Source organism: Apodemus sylvaticus, chromosome 19 (assembly GCF_947179515.1).
Source record: "Apodemus sylvaticus chromosome 19, mApoSyl1.1, whole genome shotgun sequence".
NCBI classification, from domain to species: domain Eukaryota; kingdom Metazoa; phylum Chordata; class Mammalia; order Rodentia; family Muridae; genus Apodemus; species Apodemus sylvaticus.
This window is the reverse complement of record NC_067490.1, coordinates 27,020,896-27,039,843: the sequence shown is the minus strand read 5'-3', so window position 1 is coordinate 27,039,843 and position 18,948 is coordinate 27,020,896. Positions and strand designations below refer to the sequence as shown.

The 18,948-nt window shown below is 54.1% G+C and overlaps 1 protein-coding gene across 2 annotated transcripts in view; it reads right to left on the bottom strand.

Moving 5' to 3' along the window:
- Window positions 1–18,948, bottom strand: part of Unc5b (unc-5 netrin receptor B) — a 67,665-nt gene that overhangs the window by 19,504 nt on the left and 29,213 nt on the right. For both annotated transcript variants that reach the window (XM_052163669.1, XM_052163670.1), the window contains exon 2: window positions 157–381. In XM_052163669.1, coding sequence (XP_052019629.1) covers window positions 157–381 — 225 coding nt within the window. The remainder of the gene's footprint in view (window positions 1–156; window positions 382–18,948) is intronic.

The window sequence follows — 18,948 nt, the reverse complement described above, 5'->3', positions numbered from 1 at the left end:
TCTTGTCTGGTGCACAACCTCAAGACTGGCCATCTGTGTGGGAGGGTGGGGAGCCCCTGCTGGGGCTTGTAGCCAATACCTGGGGACCCGGAGGGGACCCCGGGGACATCATGGCTCCTTTGCACCTCCGAGGAGCCCAGGTGGGGCTGGCCTCACCTGTGGCCTCATCCAGGCTCTCCTGGGTGACGTGGTCGTTCTGGCTGACCCACTCGCCATTACACTTGAAGTAGATCTGCGTGGCGGGGAAGGCTCGGCAGCCCAGTTCCACTGGCTTGTTCTTTACGATGTAAGCGTCCTGTGGCTCCAACAGGAAGTAGGGCAGCTGCTCCGCGGGTGCTGATGGGAAGGAGTCCGGGAGCACCTGGCCGGCAGAGTCAACGCCTGTGGAGGCAGAGCGTGCAATCAACACCACATCCCGCTCACCTCATCCTGGGGGACCTGCACTGCAGCCCACGCAAGGTCTCCAGAGCCTGCAGTCTTCCTGTCCCGGCCGGCCAGCCCTGGGATGTTAGTGGTTCAGAGGCCAGGACACCCCCAAGATCTGCCCATGTCTCCCACTCTGGCTCTGATTGGCTTCAGCCATCTCCCACTTCGAAGCTTCAATATACTACAGGACGAGTCTAAAGCATAAACCAGGCCAGCTCTGCCTCAAAGTCACCACGGTCCTGTGCAGCCCCACTGGAGACACAGAGGCATCCGTGTGTGTGTGTGTGTGTGTGTGTGTGTGTGTGTGTGGTGTGTGTGTGTGTGTGTGTGTGCTGATGGTGGTAATGCCAAGCCCAGGGCTCAGACACCCTTCTCAGGCCCACACCCTTAGCAGAACAGAGGAGAACCTTTGGACCACACAACTAGGCTAAGCTAGTGGCCACCTCCTCCCCCTCAAGGCCCAGTGGAAAAGCCAGAGTCCCTGGAAAGAACCGCACCTTGGGAGGTGAGAAAAACAGGAAGGGAGGAAAGCAGGCCACTTAGGAAAATTGGCTTTGTATCACAAATGCAGAACAATCAGGGACAAGCAGTGGGGGGGCTCGTGCTCCGTGTTCACTACTGGGAAAATGGAATCTGGTGGTGAGTGTGTGTGTGTGTGTGTGTGTGTGTGTGTATGTGTTTGTGTGTGTGTGATCACGGCCCCTCCCACCAGCCAAGTGCTTAGAGAGGTCTCTGGAAGCCTAAATAGGGATCATGAACTTGTCCTTCAGGTCACAAGGCCTGGTGTGGCCCTAAGGAACACCCCTGTAGGCAGACGGACAGGGGATACACAGTTGTCCAAGACCAGAATAGACAAAATGTATCTGTTTTTTTCTCTCTGTGCACCAGGAGACTCTCCTAAGACTGGGGCAAAAGATACTGGCTTTAGAGGGGCGGGGCGGGGGGGGGGGATGTAAACCCATTTCTTCTAGCACCTTCTATGTGAACCAGGAGTGTGTCTTATGGGTATCCTGCTCTCTTGTTGCTGAGGAAGACTGGAGGGGAGCAGCAGTCTCCTGTTAGGCTGCTCTGAAGATCACATGGTGGTCTGGGGTGGGGCCTGCCACTGGATAAGTAAGTACCCATTGCCCCAGTGAAGTCTTACCAAATGCTCACCCAAGCAAATGCTCACCCAAGCAGTGAGCTATTGAGCATTTGGCAACAGTTGAGTTATCAAGTTTTTGCAACAACCCTCTGGGTGTGTTTTGGTGTCCACATTTATTCATTCATTCGCTTGCTGGTTTGATTTCAATACATGGTTTCTCTGGGTAGCCCTGGTTGTCCTGGATTCACTCTATAGACTAGGCTGGACTAGAACTCAGAGATCCACCTGACTCTGCCTTCTGGTGCTGCCACCACTGCCCTGCCCGTTGTCCTCATTTTATAGAAGAGAAATTGAGGTTCAGAGAGGCCGATCAAGTTGCTCAAGATCATATAGCAGAGCTAAGGTTTGAACCCAAGAAACAACATTCAGGTTGTGGCCCGCCGCCAAAGAGGTGCAGCAGGTGTGGTCACCTCTACCAGGTCCTCTGTCACCAGCCAAAAAGATGAAGTACTCAGGGTTCCTGGGGGCCCTGCTTGGAGGATACTTCCTAGACGCTAGGTACATCTCATGATCACCATCAACACAGTCACAATTGTTAGTAGATCCATCAGTTTTAATGATATCACAAGGCCACAAAGAATTTATTGTTGTTATTGTTGTTGTTGTTATTATTATTATATTATTATTATTATTATGTCAAGGAACTCAGTATGTATTTATTCCTAAAAGCTGAGTCATCACTTGGAAAATACCTGGTGTAATCACACAACCACGTGCACCACCGCTCTCCTCACAAGAGCAAGGAAACTGAATCAAATCAGCATAAATGCCTGTCAATGGATGGATAATGAAAATGTGGTACACACACACAGTGGAATTTTACTCATCCACAAAAATAAGATTTTGCAGAGAAAGGGGTGGCCGTGAAAATTATGCTAAGTGTGGGAGCCCAGGCTCAGAGAAAGTGGTATTTCATATTTCTCATATGTGGACCTATGGATCATAACTTCTAATGCACTCATGCACGCACACACACACACACACACACTCACTTCCACGGACCCTGGGAGGACCCTTCTCGCCTTGGCTGCTTCGACAGACCAACAACGACTCACAGATGCCGCTGGCTGGCCATTCCAGTCAGGACACTGACCTTGGAGGTCACAAAGCTTCCTGGGTCTCAGCCCCCAGTTTCTTACCCTTTTTGGTTCATTCATTCATTCATTCATTCATTCATTCATTCTGAGGCCAGGTTTGAGTCCACCACCCTGCTGTCCTCCTAGAGACAAGTTCCCTGTTCTCTTGACTAGGGACGCAGGCAGGTGCGGGCACAGGCGGGCTGTGCGGGCACAGGTGGGCTGTGCGGGCACAGGTGGGCTGTGCGGGCACAGGCGGGCTGTGCGGGCACTGTGCCTTGGAGCTCCGAGGCTCCTTAGCAGTCTCAGCGACTGTTCTGGAGGGCAGTGGGGATGGAAAGATTGTCAGTCCACAGGCTTCTCCCCGGGGCCTGAGCTGGGCCAGCAGTGAAGACGCTGGCTCCAAAGGTGCCAGAGCGAGAGGCACTAGAATAGCCAGGAGGCAGAGGACCAAAAAGGGACCAGTTTCCCAGAAGTCACTATTCTCTTTCCTTCCTTTAAAAGGGTCTCACTCTGTAGATCAGGCTGCCCTCAGTGTAGGTACCCGAGGCCTGAGGCCTGCAAAGCTTGTGACACCATGCAAAGCAATGTATAGGTCTGTTGCCTAGGCAACGGCTGCCATTTACCCAGAATTCCATAGCCCACCTTTACCTGTAATTACGTCACCGCCGGTATATAACTGAGCAGCGCTCCTTTCCTCTCTCTCTTTCTTTCTCTTCCCCCTTCCCTTCCCGCAGGCTACTCCTTCCCATTCTTAAATAAAGCCCACGTGGAGCTATCTGGTCTAGCGTGTCTCATTGCGGTTCAAGGTTCCACCGCGGCCCGCGGCCCAGCGCCCGGGGTGCGCACGTGTGGGCCCGGTCAGCAGCGGCAGCCACAGAAATCAACGCAGAAAACAACACTCAGATCTGATCCTCCTGCCCCAGCCCTGACTCTTGTCACTTTATGAAGAGAATAGCTTTGCTTTCCCTGAGGTGACCTTTGACCAGGCTGAGCAGGAGTGGGCAGGTTCAGGGCCGATGGTTCAGGAGTGGGCAGGTTCAGGGCTGACGGTTCAGAAAGATGCCCAGCGGTGGCAGGGACGTGCCCAGGGTCCCACATCGGAATATAAATACCCAGATATAATATAAATGTAAATATGTTTAAAAATATAAATATAAATATAAATTTATATATAATATAAATGTAAATATATTTTAAAAATATAAATGTCCAGGGCTGGCTGGCACCGGCCAGGGAGGCCAGGAGGGGGTGAGGGAAGTGTGCAGGGAGCTGTCCTACGCTGGGCACATTTATCATCAGTAATCACAGTGGCTCCCCAGCCTCTGGACACCCGCTAATTCTCCCAGCCCTGTCTCCCACTGCATGGAAAATCTCTCCCATTCACGGCAGGCCACTATGCTCGGTGGGGAGTTGGCAGAGCCGGAGTAGGCGAGCCAACGTATTATTATGTTTTAAAAACACAAACCCCACAAGGCTGGGCCCCTCCTTGGACACAAAACCCTGCCTCCATCTGGCCCTGCCTCCTGTGGGGTTCAGACTGCGCTCCCCCTCAGAGGCTGTTACAATGCCCGTGTGACTGATGACAAATGGGGGCTGGCCAGCTTGGAGGACACCAAGCTGCTCTTGACAAAGAAGGCCTCTCACCCAGCCCTGTTCCCACAGCCTCCACAGACCCACCCGTGCCCATGATGTCATTTCCTGTGATGGCCACAGGACGTGGCCTTGCCAAGAGAGCCAAGAGAGCCGGAACTTGCAACCTAAGGCGGGTCCAGATGCTCCTATGAGGTAGGTATCCCTCCAAGGCCCAGACATCAGGCTAGAGTCAGGCTGTGTGTCATGAGGACACACAGTCCCTGGGTCACTGGGCCAAGAGGCCCTTGGGGAAGCCCTGCTGTCTACCTCCCTCTGAATCCTTCCCCTGAATCCCGGGCTCCCTGGCATGGACACCTCTATAGTTAACTTGAGGAACGGTCTTCTGCTTCCTCTCATCCCCCTCTCCCACCAGAAAATGACCTTCGATCTCGCTCACAGCATTTGAAAGCCTTTGTGGATACACACCAGCCAAGCAACAAGCAGCAATGGAGTTACTGCTCCATTTTACAGGGCTAGACACTGAGGCCCGGAAGTCAAAGGATACACCCAAGAGCATCCATCCCCATCGATCCTGGGGACCTCTGAGAATAGCTGTGCCTGTCACCTAGGAGGCAAGAATCAGGCCCAGCATGTGGGCCCCTTCCCCTTGGCCTGACCCTCTTATGTTCCAGACCTGTGTGTGGGCACTTCAGCTAAATAATACCCGCAGGATCACACACACACACCCTACCAAAATCACCCACTACCATCTCCCTAGACATCAGAATCGTTTCCTGGCTGGGACAGAGGCTCCACCCTCGGGTGCTACGATAATGCTGCCATCCCGACATCCCTCCCGACACCCCTCTGCAGGGGACACCAGCCTCCCACCCCCACCCCACCCCCCCTTTTTTTTCTAATTTGGTGACTTCCAATTTCAGAATCCACTAAACACTCAGCTGCTCCTGTAGACAGGGTGAAATGTTCTTCTGCTACAGTGGACGGGGTGGGAAGTGTGTTCCTGTTCCTCCTCCTCCTCCTTCCCCTGCTCCCCCCCCTCCTCTTTTTTTTTTTCTTTTTTGGATTTGATTTTTTCGAGACAGAGTTTCTCTGTGTAGCCCTGGCTATCCTCGAACTCAGAAATCTGCTTGCCTCTGCCTCCCAGAGCACTGGGATTACAGGCGTGTGCCACCACCGCCCAGCCCTGTTCCTCTCTTCTGTCACCCCACAGCCAACTCTGACGCTTCGTGGACAACCCTAGATACTTCAGAACACATGGCACCCCTGCTCCTTCTGATCACCTCTCAGCCTGCAGGCCCTTCCCTATCAGATTTGAGGCATTTTCTTTGACCCCTGGACCCACCCTGCTCCCAGCCTGGGGCTGTCTTGAGAGTCCTCCACTGACCCTCCAACAGCTTCCCTAACCCTGCTTTAGATATCCACGGCTCCTGCTCTAGAGCCGTGCAGGCCATCTCCAGCCCCTGGGATACTCTCCCTGACTGACCTCTCTCTTTAGAACCCTTCCCCAGGTCCCCGACTCTTTGGAAGCCTTCTCAGCTCCAATGCTGTAAGCTCAGGGCATCCCTGACCAAGCGTCCCACACCAAACCCTCTCAACTTCACCGTGTAGCCCTGGCCTACAGGCCCTAAAGCTAACTAGGCCTCTACAGAGCAAACTCCATGAAGGCCAGGGCCCTGTCTGTGGAGCTGGGCCCGCTAGGGAGATAGGCTGTCTCAGGCTGCACTAGCCAGCTTCCTTGGAATCAGGGTAGCACTTGGGGTACAGGAGAGAGCCTAGACCACAGGAATCCACTGGGAACCTGGATCCTCAGAGCTCCTGAGACCTGTCTTCTGAAACAGAAACCAGAGAGGGTGTGTTTTGATCTTAGATCACATCGCACATGACCTGTAGAGTCAGCGGGCACTAGACCCCCAGGGTTCAACCCCATAGGTCCCGGGTTCAATCTCTGGCAGCATATAAGCAAGTAAGTTAAAATCTTACATTTGCTTTTAATAAAAAAAAATTAAAAAAAATTTTTTTGGTCTGTTCCAATTATAAGGATAATCATACCCTTGACATTAAGAATGGGTTTGGGAAAAATAACTATGAAAATAAAAACCAATCTGTTTCCCCATAGCTTTTGATGGCTTGATTTTTTTTTTTCATTTTGTTGTTTGTTTGGGATGTTTTTGTTTTGTTTTGGTGTTTTTAAATTTGTCTTTGTTTTTCAAGACAGGACTTCTCTGTTTAAGAGGCTGGCTTTGGGCGGGGCAGTGGTGGCGCACACCTTTAATCCCAGCATTTGGGACTTATAGGCCAGCCTGGTCTATAGAGTGAGTTCCAGGATAGCCAGGGCTACACAGAGAAACCCTGTCTTGAAAAACAAAAAACAAAACAAACAAGCAAAAAAGAAGAGACCGGCTTTGAACTCACCGAGATCTGTCTGCCTCTTCCTCCACAATGCTGGGATTAAAGATGTGCACTGCCACACCTAGCCTAAATACTTTATTACTAGAGAATTTCATACATGCACAGGCATCTTCTCCTCTACTTCCTCCTCATCCTCATCCTCCTCAGACAGCCCACTTCTCACGGGGCCTTGATTTTCCCATCTGGGACATGGGAACATTTTAATTTGCTCTGCCAAGTTCAAGATGACGGGCTTCTTAAATTCGGAAGTCTAAAACCCTTTTCTCAGCTGGGCTGCTCTGCCGACTGCCGATTTCTCTCACTGCCTTTAGAAGAAAGGTAGGTGGGCCTCAAAACGGTGCCAGGGAGAAAGCTAACAGCATTTGTCTTTTTGAGACAGGGGTATTGTTACAGAGCCCAGGCTGGCTTTGAACTTGTAGCAATCCTCCTGCCTCCTGAGTGCTGGGATCTCAGGCACGCAATCATGCCCAACTTGAGCTTGACAGACAGCTTCGGGTTCCCAGGGTCCCAGGGCAGACTTGCAGCCTCTCCCTGGCCTGCTCTGTGATGACACAGAGCTGTGAAAGGCTGACGCAAGCTGGAAGAAGGGAATGAAACAGACTCCGTGGGGCAGATGGAGCTGCTGCCGGCCCCGTGGGACACAGGTCCCTGTTCCGCCTGCCTGTTTGTGCCTGCTGATGTAATCACCCGGCCTCCTTGGCTCAGGGCTGGGCCTGCTCACCTGGTTTTCCAAGTGAGCTGCAGGTGGCGGGTGAGAGGGCAGAGGGGGATGACACAGGCGGTCCCAGGAGCTGCATGACATGCACTCCCGGTCACAGGACCCACTGTCACTTCAGGGGAGCTGGCCCCATCACTGATGGCCCTAGGGCATAAACCGAAGACACAACAGACTCTTGGGTAGTTCCTAGCCACGGAGTTCTTGGGAGGAATAAGGAAGGAAAGTACTTGACCAATCCCTGATCAGCTACAAACCCACTGGATGACTCTGGGCTATCAAGCTGCCTTACCTCCTGAGACCTCAGTTTGTTTATCTATAGAGTGGGCGTGGTGGCACTGTACCCACCGACCTCTGAGGCAGTTGGGGGCCAGAGAGTGAAATCATTAGGGGGACATTGTGGTACTTGGGGACAGCAGGACTGGGTGGAGGAGCGGAGGAAGCTCTGGGTGCCCAGGGAGCTACAACCACAGGCTGGGCAGAGATGGAACCCCAAGAGCCTCCCCATGGGGAGAAAACACAGAAGAGGACAACCAACTCCCCAGGGTCTTGGAGGAGCCACCAGAAACATGCTGGGGCAGAGACCTGCTGGGACCCCCCCCCCCCCCAGAGGCACTGGGGACGGTTGGCTGAGTGGTGAGAGTTCCAGTTACGGCTGTGGATACTAGACTAGTCTTGTAGAGAGCTTCCTCTGACCCTTCCCTGCAAATGGGTAACAGGGGCCTTAGGTCATGACTCCCTGCTTGGCCCTGTATAAACCCCCCCAAGGGGGATCAGAAAGTCACCGGACACTACCCACAAAGTTGGTACTGGGGTTGGGGGAGGGAGGGCTTCGGTGGCTAACACCACCACTGGTGCTGGGTGGAATTCATGACTTCCCAGGCCACACAACCACAGTCCCCGGTCAACAGTCCTTGGAGGTGGGAAATGGACCTGGGAAGGTTCGGTTACTTGCCTAAGTCCACAGAGGAGCGTCGGCACCTCACCTGAGTCCCTCCTCCACGTGCTCTCTTAAGTTCTTCGGTATGGTGTCGGACTGACTCGCATCAATGGTCAGCTGGCAGGTAGGGGACTTTTCACAAGGAACCCAAGGAAAGACACAGCTACCCGGTGCCAGCTCTGGTCCCTGTCCTCCCTAGGAAAACGCCTCCTCTTCTTGTTAAACAGATGCCACACTCTGGAATATCCAGTGAGGACAGAGGAGACAGCACTCAGAGCGGAACCGGGTAAAACCAGGAGGTTCCGGTCTAGAAGCTCTCCGTATCTCTATTATGGTCTTCACGAGCGTCTAAGTCATATACAGGATCTCAACCAAAGAAAGTCACACTAGATGGCAGAGTTCAAAGCCAGGTGTCCAGCCCTGGGGCAGCGGATGTGCCACCAGAAAAGAGCAAGCATGTGCCTTGGGCTGCTTCCCCTGGAAGGAACAGAGAGCCGTGTGTGTTGCAAAATGTCCTTAACTTCCTCCAGTTCAACACCTGCCCCTCATTAAGCCCAGGGCACAGTCAGTGTCACTGGGGAAGGGAGAAATGTCTCAAAGACGGGGACGGGAGGCCGTGGCCTGGGCTAGCCCGACACATTCCTTCTCTGGTCCCCTTACTGGACATTTCTGAGGTTCAAGAGTGGCTCCTATCATCCAGGAGAGGGACAGCCACCAACTTCCCCAAGTCCCCTGGGATCCAAAGTTCAAAACAATAGAATGCGTCGTAGTTGTTGAGTTGCCCTTGATGTAGAGGTTTTGTGGGTGGCTAATTTTAGCTGAGGTCTACAGCCTTTTTCCCAGGCACGTCACCGTCACCGGCCACTGTCTAGGCCCTGGCCCTGGACAAAAAGGCCTTGCTTTTCCTCTCCAGCTGGGAGCTAAGAGGACTGCCTGGAGCTCAGGACAATTCCCTTTGTGCCTGCTTCCGGGTGGCTCTTAAAGCTCAGAGAATGGTCAGCCTTGAGCTCTCAGCCCCAGCTCTCTGGCCGCTCTCGGTCTCCACCGCTTCAAGGTCCCCTTGTTAGGATTCCCGAGAGAGGTGGCATTGGGGGGGGGGGAGAGGGGAGAGACCAGCCAACTCCTTCCAGTCTTCAGGGTCAGGGCAGCGTGAGGGACTAATGCCTCGTCGCAGTCTTCGGAGAGGGTGCGAGCGGCCTGAGGTCACAGAGCACTGCGGCAGAGCTGACCCTGGACTGGGCATCCATCTATATATACACACCTAGGCCAATGCTGTGTGAGCAGTGTGCAGAAATTCTATCACTTCCACTGGGGTGTGTCTGCTGCCTTTCCACTCCGCTGCCCTTTACCTGGTGACTCCTGGCTCCTTCCTCAGCCTGACCTAATAGTGCCCCCCTCCTTAAAGGCCCCACTCTGCCTGTAACCCCTGTACCACCACCAGTGGGGTCCTGTTCTTCTCTGGCTTGCCTCTTTACTACCCACGCCGCCTCCTAAAGCTCAGGTATGCCTCCTTGTTAGCATCAGGCCCCTCCAGAGCCCAGGGGACAGACACTCTACAACAGGGCGCTCGACACGTACTGCCGTAAGCCATGTGTGTGGGTGCAGAGTAATCTCAAGACCCTGGGACAGGGGCCCAGAGACCCCGCTGTGCCAGCTGAAACCACCGGGTCCTGGGAGACTGACTGAAGCTCTTGAGGCTTGGCACAGGGACATCTTCACATCCATCGCAAGCAGCATGGCCTCACCAGGCGCTCGTTTTTAAGTCCGATACCATGAAGGGTCTACTTTGTCTATGGCTGTGCCTCTGGGTTAGGCTGGGATATGGTAGGTATCTTTCATTTTTTTAAGGCAGGGTCTCAAGAAGCCTTGAGATTCACTATGTAGCCAAGGATGACCTGGAATTTCTAAACAGTCTGCCTCTTCCTCTTGAGTGCTAGGATTATCAGCCCACATTGCTACACCTCTTTATGCAGTGCTGGGGATTGAACCCAGGTCTTCATGCAGGCCAGGGCAAGCACTCTATCGACTGAGCCATGTCCCCAGATGTTTGTATATACTGTAAATGCTTAAGAAGTGCTTCTTGCATAAAGTACTGAAGTCCCTGGACACTCCTCTGGAGGCCTCACCTTCCCACAGACAAGAGGAATAAGGAGCTTAAGGGAGCCTTGCCCAAGGCCAAGGACAGCCCCCACCCCTCAGCCAGCTCTGGGGTGGGGGACCTCCCTGTAGAGACAGGCCATTTCTGTGGCCTGCCCCTGAAGCCCCTCCAGCCGGCCAGCACGCTGTAATTAGAGCGCTTCTTGCAGGCCCTGGTAATGAGGGGGTGTCTGGTGCCAGCCGTAATTACAGCCTGGTTGGAAGGCGCAGGGGCGGCCTCCAAGCCACATTACAAAGTCTGCAGCGGGACTCCCGCCCGCCTGCTCCCTTTTTATGGGGCTGGTTAAAGGGAGGAACTGTGGAGAAGCCAGCTCGGGCTAAGGACTGCGGTCTCGGGAGAGTTGAACGCTGAGAGTCCGGGCCTGTACTGCTTTGAAATTATGTTCCTGCCTCACCCCTGCCCCACCCACGCCAACATTCCCATCTGAGGTAGAGGTCAGACACAGAAGGACACCAACGGAGGCGTCCTTGTGCCTCTCCTCAACTAGGCCCAGGGTCACAGGCCTTAGACAACAGCCTCAAGACGACATAGCACACCTATTTACTTAACTAAGGGTCAGGGCTTAGACGCCTCAATCACATAGCCAGTAAGGGCAGAGATCCTAGACTCCAGCCTAGCCTGTGTCCCTGATGTCAGTGGTACAGGGCAAGGCACAGGCAGGGCTCAGCCAAGCCTGAGAGCCGTACAGTTTGCAAGTTGGTACGTGGGAAGCCCACTGGACTCTCCCTCTTCCTTTAAGAGATGAAAAACCTGGGCCAGGGTGTTGCTAGGTGGCAGGGTGCCTTGTTTAGCATGCTCAAGACCAGACACTGGGTTTGATCAGCAGGATGGGGTCCAGAGATTAGAATCTCAGACTCATGTTTTGGCAGGTATGCAGAATCCAGGGATATAGAGCCAGCCAGCACAGCAAGGGTCTTGTCTACACCATCCTGAGCTTTGTTGGCCTTAGGATGTTAGTGTAGGTGGGAAAAAGTTCTTCCAGGGGGTAGTTCATGACTGTCTGGCATGCCCTCCAGGCATGACAGACATCACTAATCAATAGCGGCACATCCATGCCCTTCTTAGCACAGAGTACAGTGAAGAAGAGATTCCACGATCCCTGATTTAACTGGTCCTTACCCACCCTCCCTCCACCCAGGGACCACCACCTGGAATTGGGTGACCTGGCCTTCCTTTGTGACCAGTGTCCATGCTCGGTCAGCCTGCCTCCCCAACCTTGTGCATATGAGGCTCCTGTTGAACCCCAGTGCAAACCAGGGGCCATTCTAATGCACGGACCCAAAGGCAGCTTTTGCAAGGAAGCAGCATCTTCTCTGGAGAGCCATCCCATGTGGCAGCGGCCATCTCTGCACTCGGCCCCCAAGGCCCTCTCCCTCCCACAGCCTCCTCCCGGGCTCCACTCCCAGGCCAACACCAGGCTCCAACAACCACCATCCACTCGGGCCACAGGTAACCCGCGATGGTGGAGTCTCTAAGGTCCTTCCTCTCTCACCCACTCTGCCTGGAACCCTCAGAGCCTCTCAATGGTGCCTCCAATCCTGGCTGTTGACAGCAGCGTCAAGGGTGTGTGTGTAAGAGTTGCTCTAGGTTCCTGTGGGATGGGACCAGAAGGACACAGTTCCGTCAGCCCCGGCCTCTCTTTCACAGCTTAGGTCCTGGGCCTCTGGGCACTGCATGGAAGAAAACCAGGAGCCCCTGAGACTAGGGGACCTAACTCCCTCATCTGCTTTGCGGAGCCAGGACCGGAGGGCATTTTTCAGAAGGACACTAATTAGGGAACAGAGCAGCTAGCCACCCGGACTATGGGCCACACCCTGTGCAATCCGAGACCTCTATAGTCAAGGCCCAGCCTACTCTCTGACCTCAGGCATCTTCCACCTCCTCGGTGTGGTTGGGCAGAGGCCACGGCACCTTCATGCTTCCTCAGACTGTGGCCTCTGGCACAGAGCACTGGATTCTAAGATGTGTTTCCGGTGCAGAGCTCTGGCTCTTAGAGGTAAGAACATCACCAACGAGGCTAGTGCAGGCCCAGATGCCCCTCGTGACAGGCAGAGGCAAAGGCACCGAAATCCCTGTGCCGGGCCACTGAGCCCTGCTCCTGCTTGTCCCCACCAGCAGAGACAATGGCAAAAGTCTCATTCTGCCACTGCCTTGTTTCACGGAGGTTTCAGCTCAAACCCTGGGTCTCAGGTGTAGTCCCCAACAGACAATGGCTTTCACCTCAAGAACAACTGCCTGCCCTGCTGTCTGTCTCAAATGAGCGACCCGTGCTCCACCCTCCACCTTACCCCAGCCACCTACTTCCTCCTCTATAAAATGCGAGTCACACTGAGACTCCCACTGCTAAGGCAAACATAGTCCTGGTATGACAGTAACCAGGCCAGGGCAGGGCAGGGCAGGGCAGGGCAGGGCAGGGCACTGGAGCACAAGTCTGCCCCACAGACTTTTAACTAGCTGGCTATGGCGCTGAGCCTTTCAGGCTCCTCCGTCTCGTCCACAGCCTTGGATAAGTAAACACCTCAGTCTTATAAATGCAGAAGTGCTTTATAGATTGTAAAGGGCTGTCCAAGCCTGAGATTAGTCACTGTCATTTTTCTAATTATCTACTTTACTTCACTGATTCGCCTCCGGCTCTGCCCACGATAGCCACCTCCATCCTGGCTCGGCCTGCAGAACTCAAGTGCTAGCTGGTCTGCAGACCCCCCCCCCCCCAGGCCTGCACCTTGAGGCCTGATCCCCCCTCCTTAGATAGGGCGCCCTTAGGGGCGCAGGGGAGGAAGAGTGCCTTTGAAGGCTTGGTTTTCTGACAGGAAGACCTTTATCCATCACAAGGATGATCTCTCTGCAGGACTGGGAACCAAACCCAAAAGAAACAGCCACGAATGCCTGAGAACCATGGTGACTGGGGGAGGGAGGGAATAAGGTAAGGGCTCCCTGCACGGATCCACCCTTGGCTCCTTCTGCCTCTTCCAAATAGGAATCTGGGACGATTACCTGGGAGACCCCCCATGCTGTCTGACTTCTTCTGGCAAAGCCTTCCCCACTCCAGACTTCCCTCCTCAAGATAGGCAGTGCTTCTAAGTTCGGTGGCTTGTCCTGAGACCGAGGTGTCAGGAGGAGAGGTTCCAGGGAAAGTATTTCAGCTGCTGGAGAAGATGCCATGCTGCCTTGGGGTGGGGTGGGGTGGGGTAGAAGAGTAGGTTGAGGGGCAGCTGTAGTCTTGACCCTTAAGAATAAGACCGGGGTGGGGGAGGGGCACCAGGTTTTGACCTGATCTGCCTTCCACATCTCAGTGTGGCCACAGATGGGCAGAGACAAGCACAAAGCAATTAGTGTGGGTGCCTCCAGTCTTACCAAGAAGTGGGGGCCTGGTACCCAGAGCTAGGGGTACCTACCTCACCCAGACACTGAGGGGGCCTTGCCTTTAGTAAAAAGGAACCCAACCTACAGGACAGGAACTCAGATTCAAAAACTGAGATTTTATGTGAGTGACTTTGCCTCTCTGAGACTTATTCCTCCCCTGTAAGTCCCTAGACAGAGAGATTAAGGATAAACCAACTCACACAAGGTATGACTAGCTGGACGGGCACTCTAGGTCTCTGGCCTTTACTTTCCTGGCTGCGGAGTGGGCACACCTCCACGCGACCATCAGCAAGGCACACATACAGAGCACGCACTCAGTGTTTGTGGGAACCGCTGCGACCAGGTGACTTGGCAGCGTTCTCTGCACACCTGGCCACAGTCACCTCTCAGCCTTGAAACAGGCACATGTTGTCGTGAGGTCCCAGGTGGTTGTTGGGCCCCCGGCCAGAAACAACACCTTCCCAAACCCACACACACACACCTCCCAGGAGCACCTGGCATGCATGAGGAGGAGGAGCTCTCGGCCCAGCACTGGGATGCCAAGGAGAAGGGACGCCAGAGCCTAGGCAAGTGGCCCCGTGTGCTGGCCGCTTCTCAGTGGGCTCTAGCGTGTGAGCCCTGGCCACCTAGGTGACTGGCTCTGAGGCCTTCAGGGGAGGAGGCTGAGAACACAGCAGGACCTAAGAATCTGAACTACGACAGCATTCATTCCCGTAGGCTTAGAAAGCTCAACCCAGCCTCCCACCTCTCCCATGAGGTAATATAATTATTCTATTTAGCGGGTGGGGGTGGGGCGGGCAGACGTGAGTGGCAAGACACACGGAGCTATGGGATACCCGGGTGGGAATCAGGCTTCAAGTTCCCATCTCAGTCGAAAGGCACGTGGTGATTGATACCTGGGGTCCAGTCCCTTCCTGCTTGCTCCTCAGCGCCTGACAGAGAAACCACAGGATGCTCCAGCTAACGAGGGACCCAAAGTGGGCCCACTGTCCTCCTCAACAATCCCGGATACTGGCCATTTCCAACCCCACCCCCACCCCCCACCCCCCACCCCCCGCGGTCCTTGTCACCCTTGACCCTCCCTGACATTCCCTGCACAGCTGTCCCATGTCCTCATGGCTTCTTCAAGTTTATCTTCTCTGCTCCCTCACTCCATGCTGGCTGGACCGCGCTCCTACAACTCAGCAGAGAGGTGTGTGGGTGTGTGTGCGCATTCAGCTCAGAAGTCAGAAATGTGTATGCGACTTTGGAGAAGTCCTGACCCTCTTCCAGCCTTGCTTTCCCTCCCATTAATGTCCATAAAGGATGAGATGCTTAGATCTGCTCTCTCTCCAAGCTTTCTGGGCTGGGCTCAGGCCTCCGTCTGCGTCCCCCAGGCTCCCGTTTCGCTCTTTACCTGTGGGGGCTGCCCCTGTCACTAGATCCATTCCTGGCAGAGTTATTTCCCTCTGTGTGAGCTTCCATTAGGCAGGAAATACACCAGTTACAGGCGGGGCACAGTGGGGAGGAGAAGGTGGCCATAAATCTCTAGTCTCTCCCCTCACCACCGCCAAGGCTGCTGGCTCCGCAGCGCCTGCCTTCTTGAAGGTGCAGGGGCTGGGTGGCATGTGGCTCCGTGAGGCACCAGCAACTGTGCAGGTGCGGCAGGCAGGCAGGCACACAGGATTCACCGAGTCCCTTCTGAGTAAGCCTTTATGACCATAACAGTTCAACTTTCTTCACAGTGACACCTGGTTATCCAGAGGGAAGGGCCAAGGTTGGGAAGAGATCAAGTCATTCAGCCTTGAGGATGATTTTACAGCAAGCTCATAGAGGAAAAATCTACCTCTGCCTCAGGGGCCCTCGGAAAGAATGCGACCCAGGAAGTGTGGGTGCCTTGTCCCTGTTCACAGCTACCTCTTCCACACCACACCTCCCCCTTTGTGGCATGCGATGCTTAGCGCTTTTGTTTTGGGGTGCAGGGTGCCAGGAGTGAAGGAGATCTCAGTAGATCATCTGGAAGTTGATTGCGTTGGAAAGGGTGAGACTCAGCCTGCTAGCTTAGCTGGGTGAGGCAGCAGAGCCTCTGGCTCCCTCCATGAACAAAGTTTGGTTGAGGAAATTAAAGGAGATCACAAGGGTGATATTAAAAGAGCAAATTGCTTTAAAGGGCTTCCGCTTGGTCCAGATCTGACTGGATGGATGGCGCTAATTAGCCATGAGGAGTGGCCTGCTCTGTGAAGCTGGTGCTTCTAGGGGTTCTGCAAGTGAGAGGAGCCCCCCAAGTGCCTCCCTGAATTGGAGAGGCACGGTGATGGATGGAAGATTCCGCCACTTCGCTACCCACCCTCTGGGACTACCGAAAATGTGAAGCTAGGAGGTGACTCTTACCCCAAATCCACAAAGCAACCCGACAGGGCAAACGACACAGGGCACGACTTTCCACCTGCAGCCCCACTTCTGAGAAACTCTCTGAGAAACTCTCGGGAGGGACTCTGCTAGCTGTGATCACAAAGATGTTCGCCACCGTGTTTACTTACCAGAGTGAAATGCCCCTCTGGCAGAGTAAGGAAGGCCTAAGACAGGACGAAGCTAAGAAAGAAGTCTGCCCAATTATTCAAGGGCAGTCCCCGGGGGATGTTACAGAGAGATCAGAGAGATACTAAGTACATGATTAAACCATAAAACAAACCCGGGCATGTGCCTGAGAGGAAATGTACTAGCGGGCAAGGAGGAGTCAGGTCTGGGTGGGATTACGAGTGAGTGAGTGAGTGAGTGTTTCTCAGAATTTTTTTCTGGGGGGCGGGGGGGGGTAGGGGGAGGGAATGCGCTGCACTTATCTGGACAATGTAAACAAACAAGCAAATAAAGCTCTTCCTGGACTCCCAGATCCTTGTGAGGGCAGCAGAGCCTGGAGTTGTTTCGAAGGACCCAGGGATGCTGGGATGTAAGCTTCCCCAGTGAATGGCACTCTGGGCAGCCTGGGGGCCGAGCTCAGGGGCTGCACCTGTTCCCACAGGAAAAGTACCTCTGGGGACCCTGATTGTTCTCTGGTGAGGAGGAAAGTGAGGGGCGAGGAACCGAGCTCACTCCAAAGCCAGGAAATAAATCTCCCCTTCATTCAGGTCAGCTCATTTAATGGGACGCGGGAGTCTGAGGACTCCGTGAGAAAAGTCTCCCCAAGCTGGGCCCACGCCACTGAGGAGGCTCCAGGGCCCATCCCAGAGGCTTCCTTTGGCTATTTCCTGGCATTGTTGACCCTATAATCCCAGCAGCAGCAGCAGCAGCTGGACATGTTACCTAGTTGTCCTCCTGGATCCACAGACTGTTGGGACCTTCGACTTCCCAGACCTTGTGAGATCTGATAATCTGTGAAAGAGGACATCTCCCCACCCCACTTCTCTAGCAGTTCCACTTGGACACCCTACTCCCCAGGGCGCTGGTTAGTAAGAAGTCCTTCTAATTTGCATAACATTTACATCAATTTGCATAGCCACCTGCTACAGTGGAGAGAGCACTGAACCAAGACTCACACTTTGGAGCCCAGTCCCAGAGATATGATTAACTGACTGTGCGACCTTGAGCAAATCACTGTCCTCTCTCAGCATCAGTCTCCCTATGTAGTGAACGAGAGGACTGCATTGCCAGGAAGTGTGGACCTACAGCAGCTCTGAATGACAGTAGACAGACGAACGGACAGACTGACAGCTGGGTGGACAGGAGTGGGTCCCTACTATAATCCCTACTTTGGACAGGTGCTTCCTGAAAACTTCCTGGGAGACACTGAAAACTTGCTGGTGAGACAGCATGGCTAACTTCCTGGCTTCTGCCACCGTATTCCCCACCCAGGCTGTGGGGACACCCAAGGAAGCACCCACCCACACTCCTGATCTACCCAGCTGTTCCAGCGTTCCGCCCCCTAGGCAGCCTCTGGGGAAAACAGTCACTCTGGCACCCTGGAAATGCTTTCAGCCAGGTGCCAGGGAGCTTGGTAGGGCTCCTGGGAGTAGGAGGTGAGGCCCCGGGTTGTCCTGGAACCGGTTGGACACAGCACATGCACACATGTACACACACACACACACACACACACACACACACACACACGCCCACGGCCATCTCGGTTTAGTCTAAGACAAAGATGGAGAACGGTGACACCAGTCTGTACCACAGAGTCCTTGGGCCTGTTGCAAGTACTTCCTGGGCAATGCAAGGGGAGGAGTGGAAAGACGGCTTCATTCCTGGGGAGTCGCTCTTGCGGCTCCTTGCATCAGAATCTCTTGGGCACGGGTGTCGGAGGAAGGGCAGAGCATCAGACTCTGGAGGAGGTGGTGGACACTGTACCAGCTTCGCGCTGGGACCTATGCACCAGTATAGGGCAGCTAGTGCAGCTGTGGCCAGCTTTTGGCGAAAGGGGCAGGAGAGCCTTGCCAACAGCATTGGTGCTTCCTGTACTCCAGGTGGGGTGAGGCAGGCAGGCTTTGGGCTGTCCCAAGGAGTCTGCGGCGAGCTGAGTGGGCGCCAGAAGCGGGGAGCACAGGCTAGGCAGCCAAGGAACACAGGGCTGTAGCTAGCTTGCCTTGCATACATCCAGTCCTGGATTCGATCCCCAGTATCTCATAACCTAGGGGTGGTACAGACCCGGCATCCCAGCACTAGGGAGGGGCAGAGGCAGGAAGACGAGAATTTCGAGATCGGCTTGGGATGTATAAGACTCTGTCTCAGAAATAGGAACAGAGCCGATAGCTTGGCAGTAGTGATGCACGCCTGTAATCCCAGCACTCTGGGAGGCAGAGGCTTTCTGAGTTCGAGGCCAGCCTGGTCTATAGAATGAGTTCCAGGACAGCCAGGGCTATACAGAGAAACCCTGTCTCAAAAAACCAAAACCAAACCAAACCAAAACAAAACAAAACAAACAACAACAACAAAAACAAACAAACAAACAAACAAAAAACCCAGAGCCGAGCAGGATACTAAAGAAGGCTGCTTTACACTCAGACCTCCTCTGAGGTCCCCTTCCCACGCCAACCCCACTCCATCCTGCCACACCTACACACAACCAGAAGCAGGTAACGAATAAGACGCTAGTGCTTAGCTCACCCTCTCGGGTTTTATATCACCCACGGGTCTCCTTGGCCCGGGAAT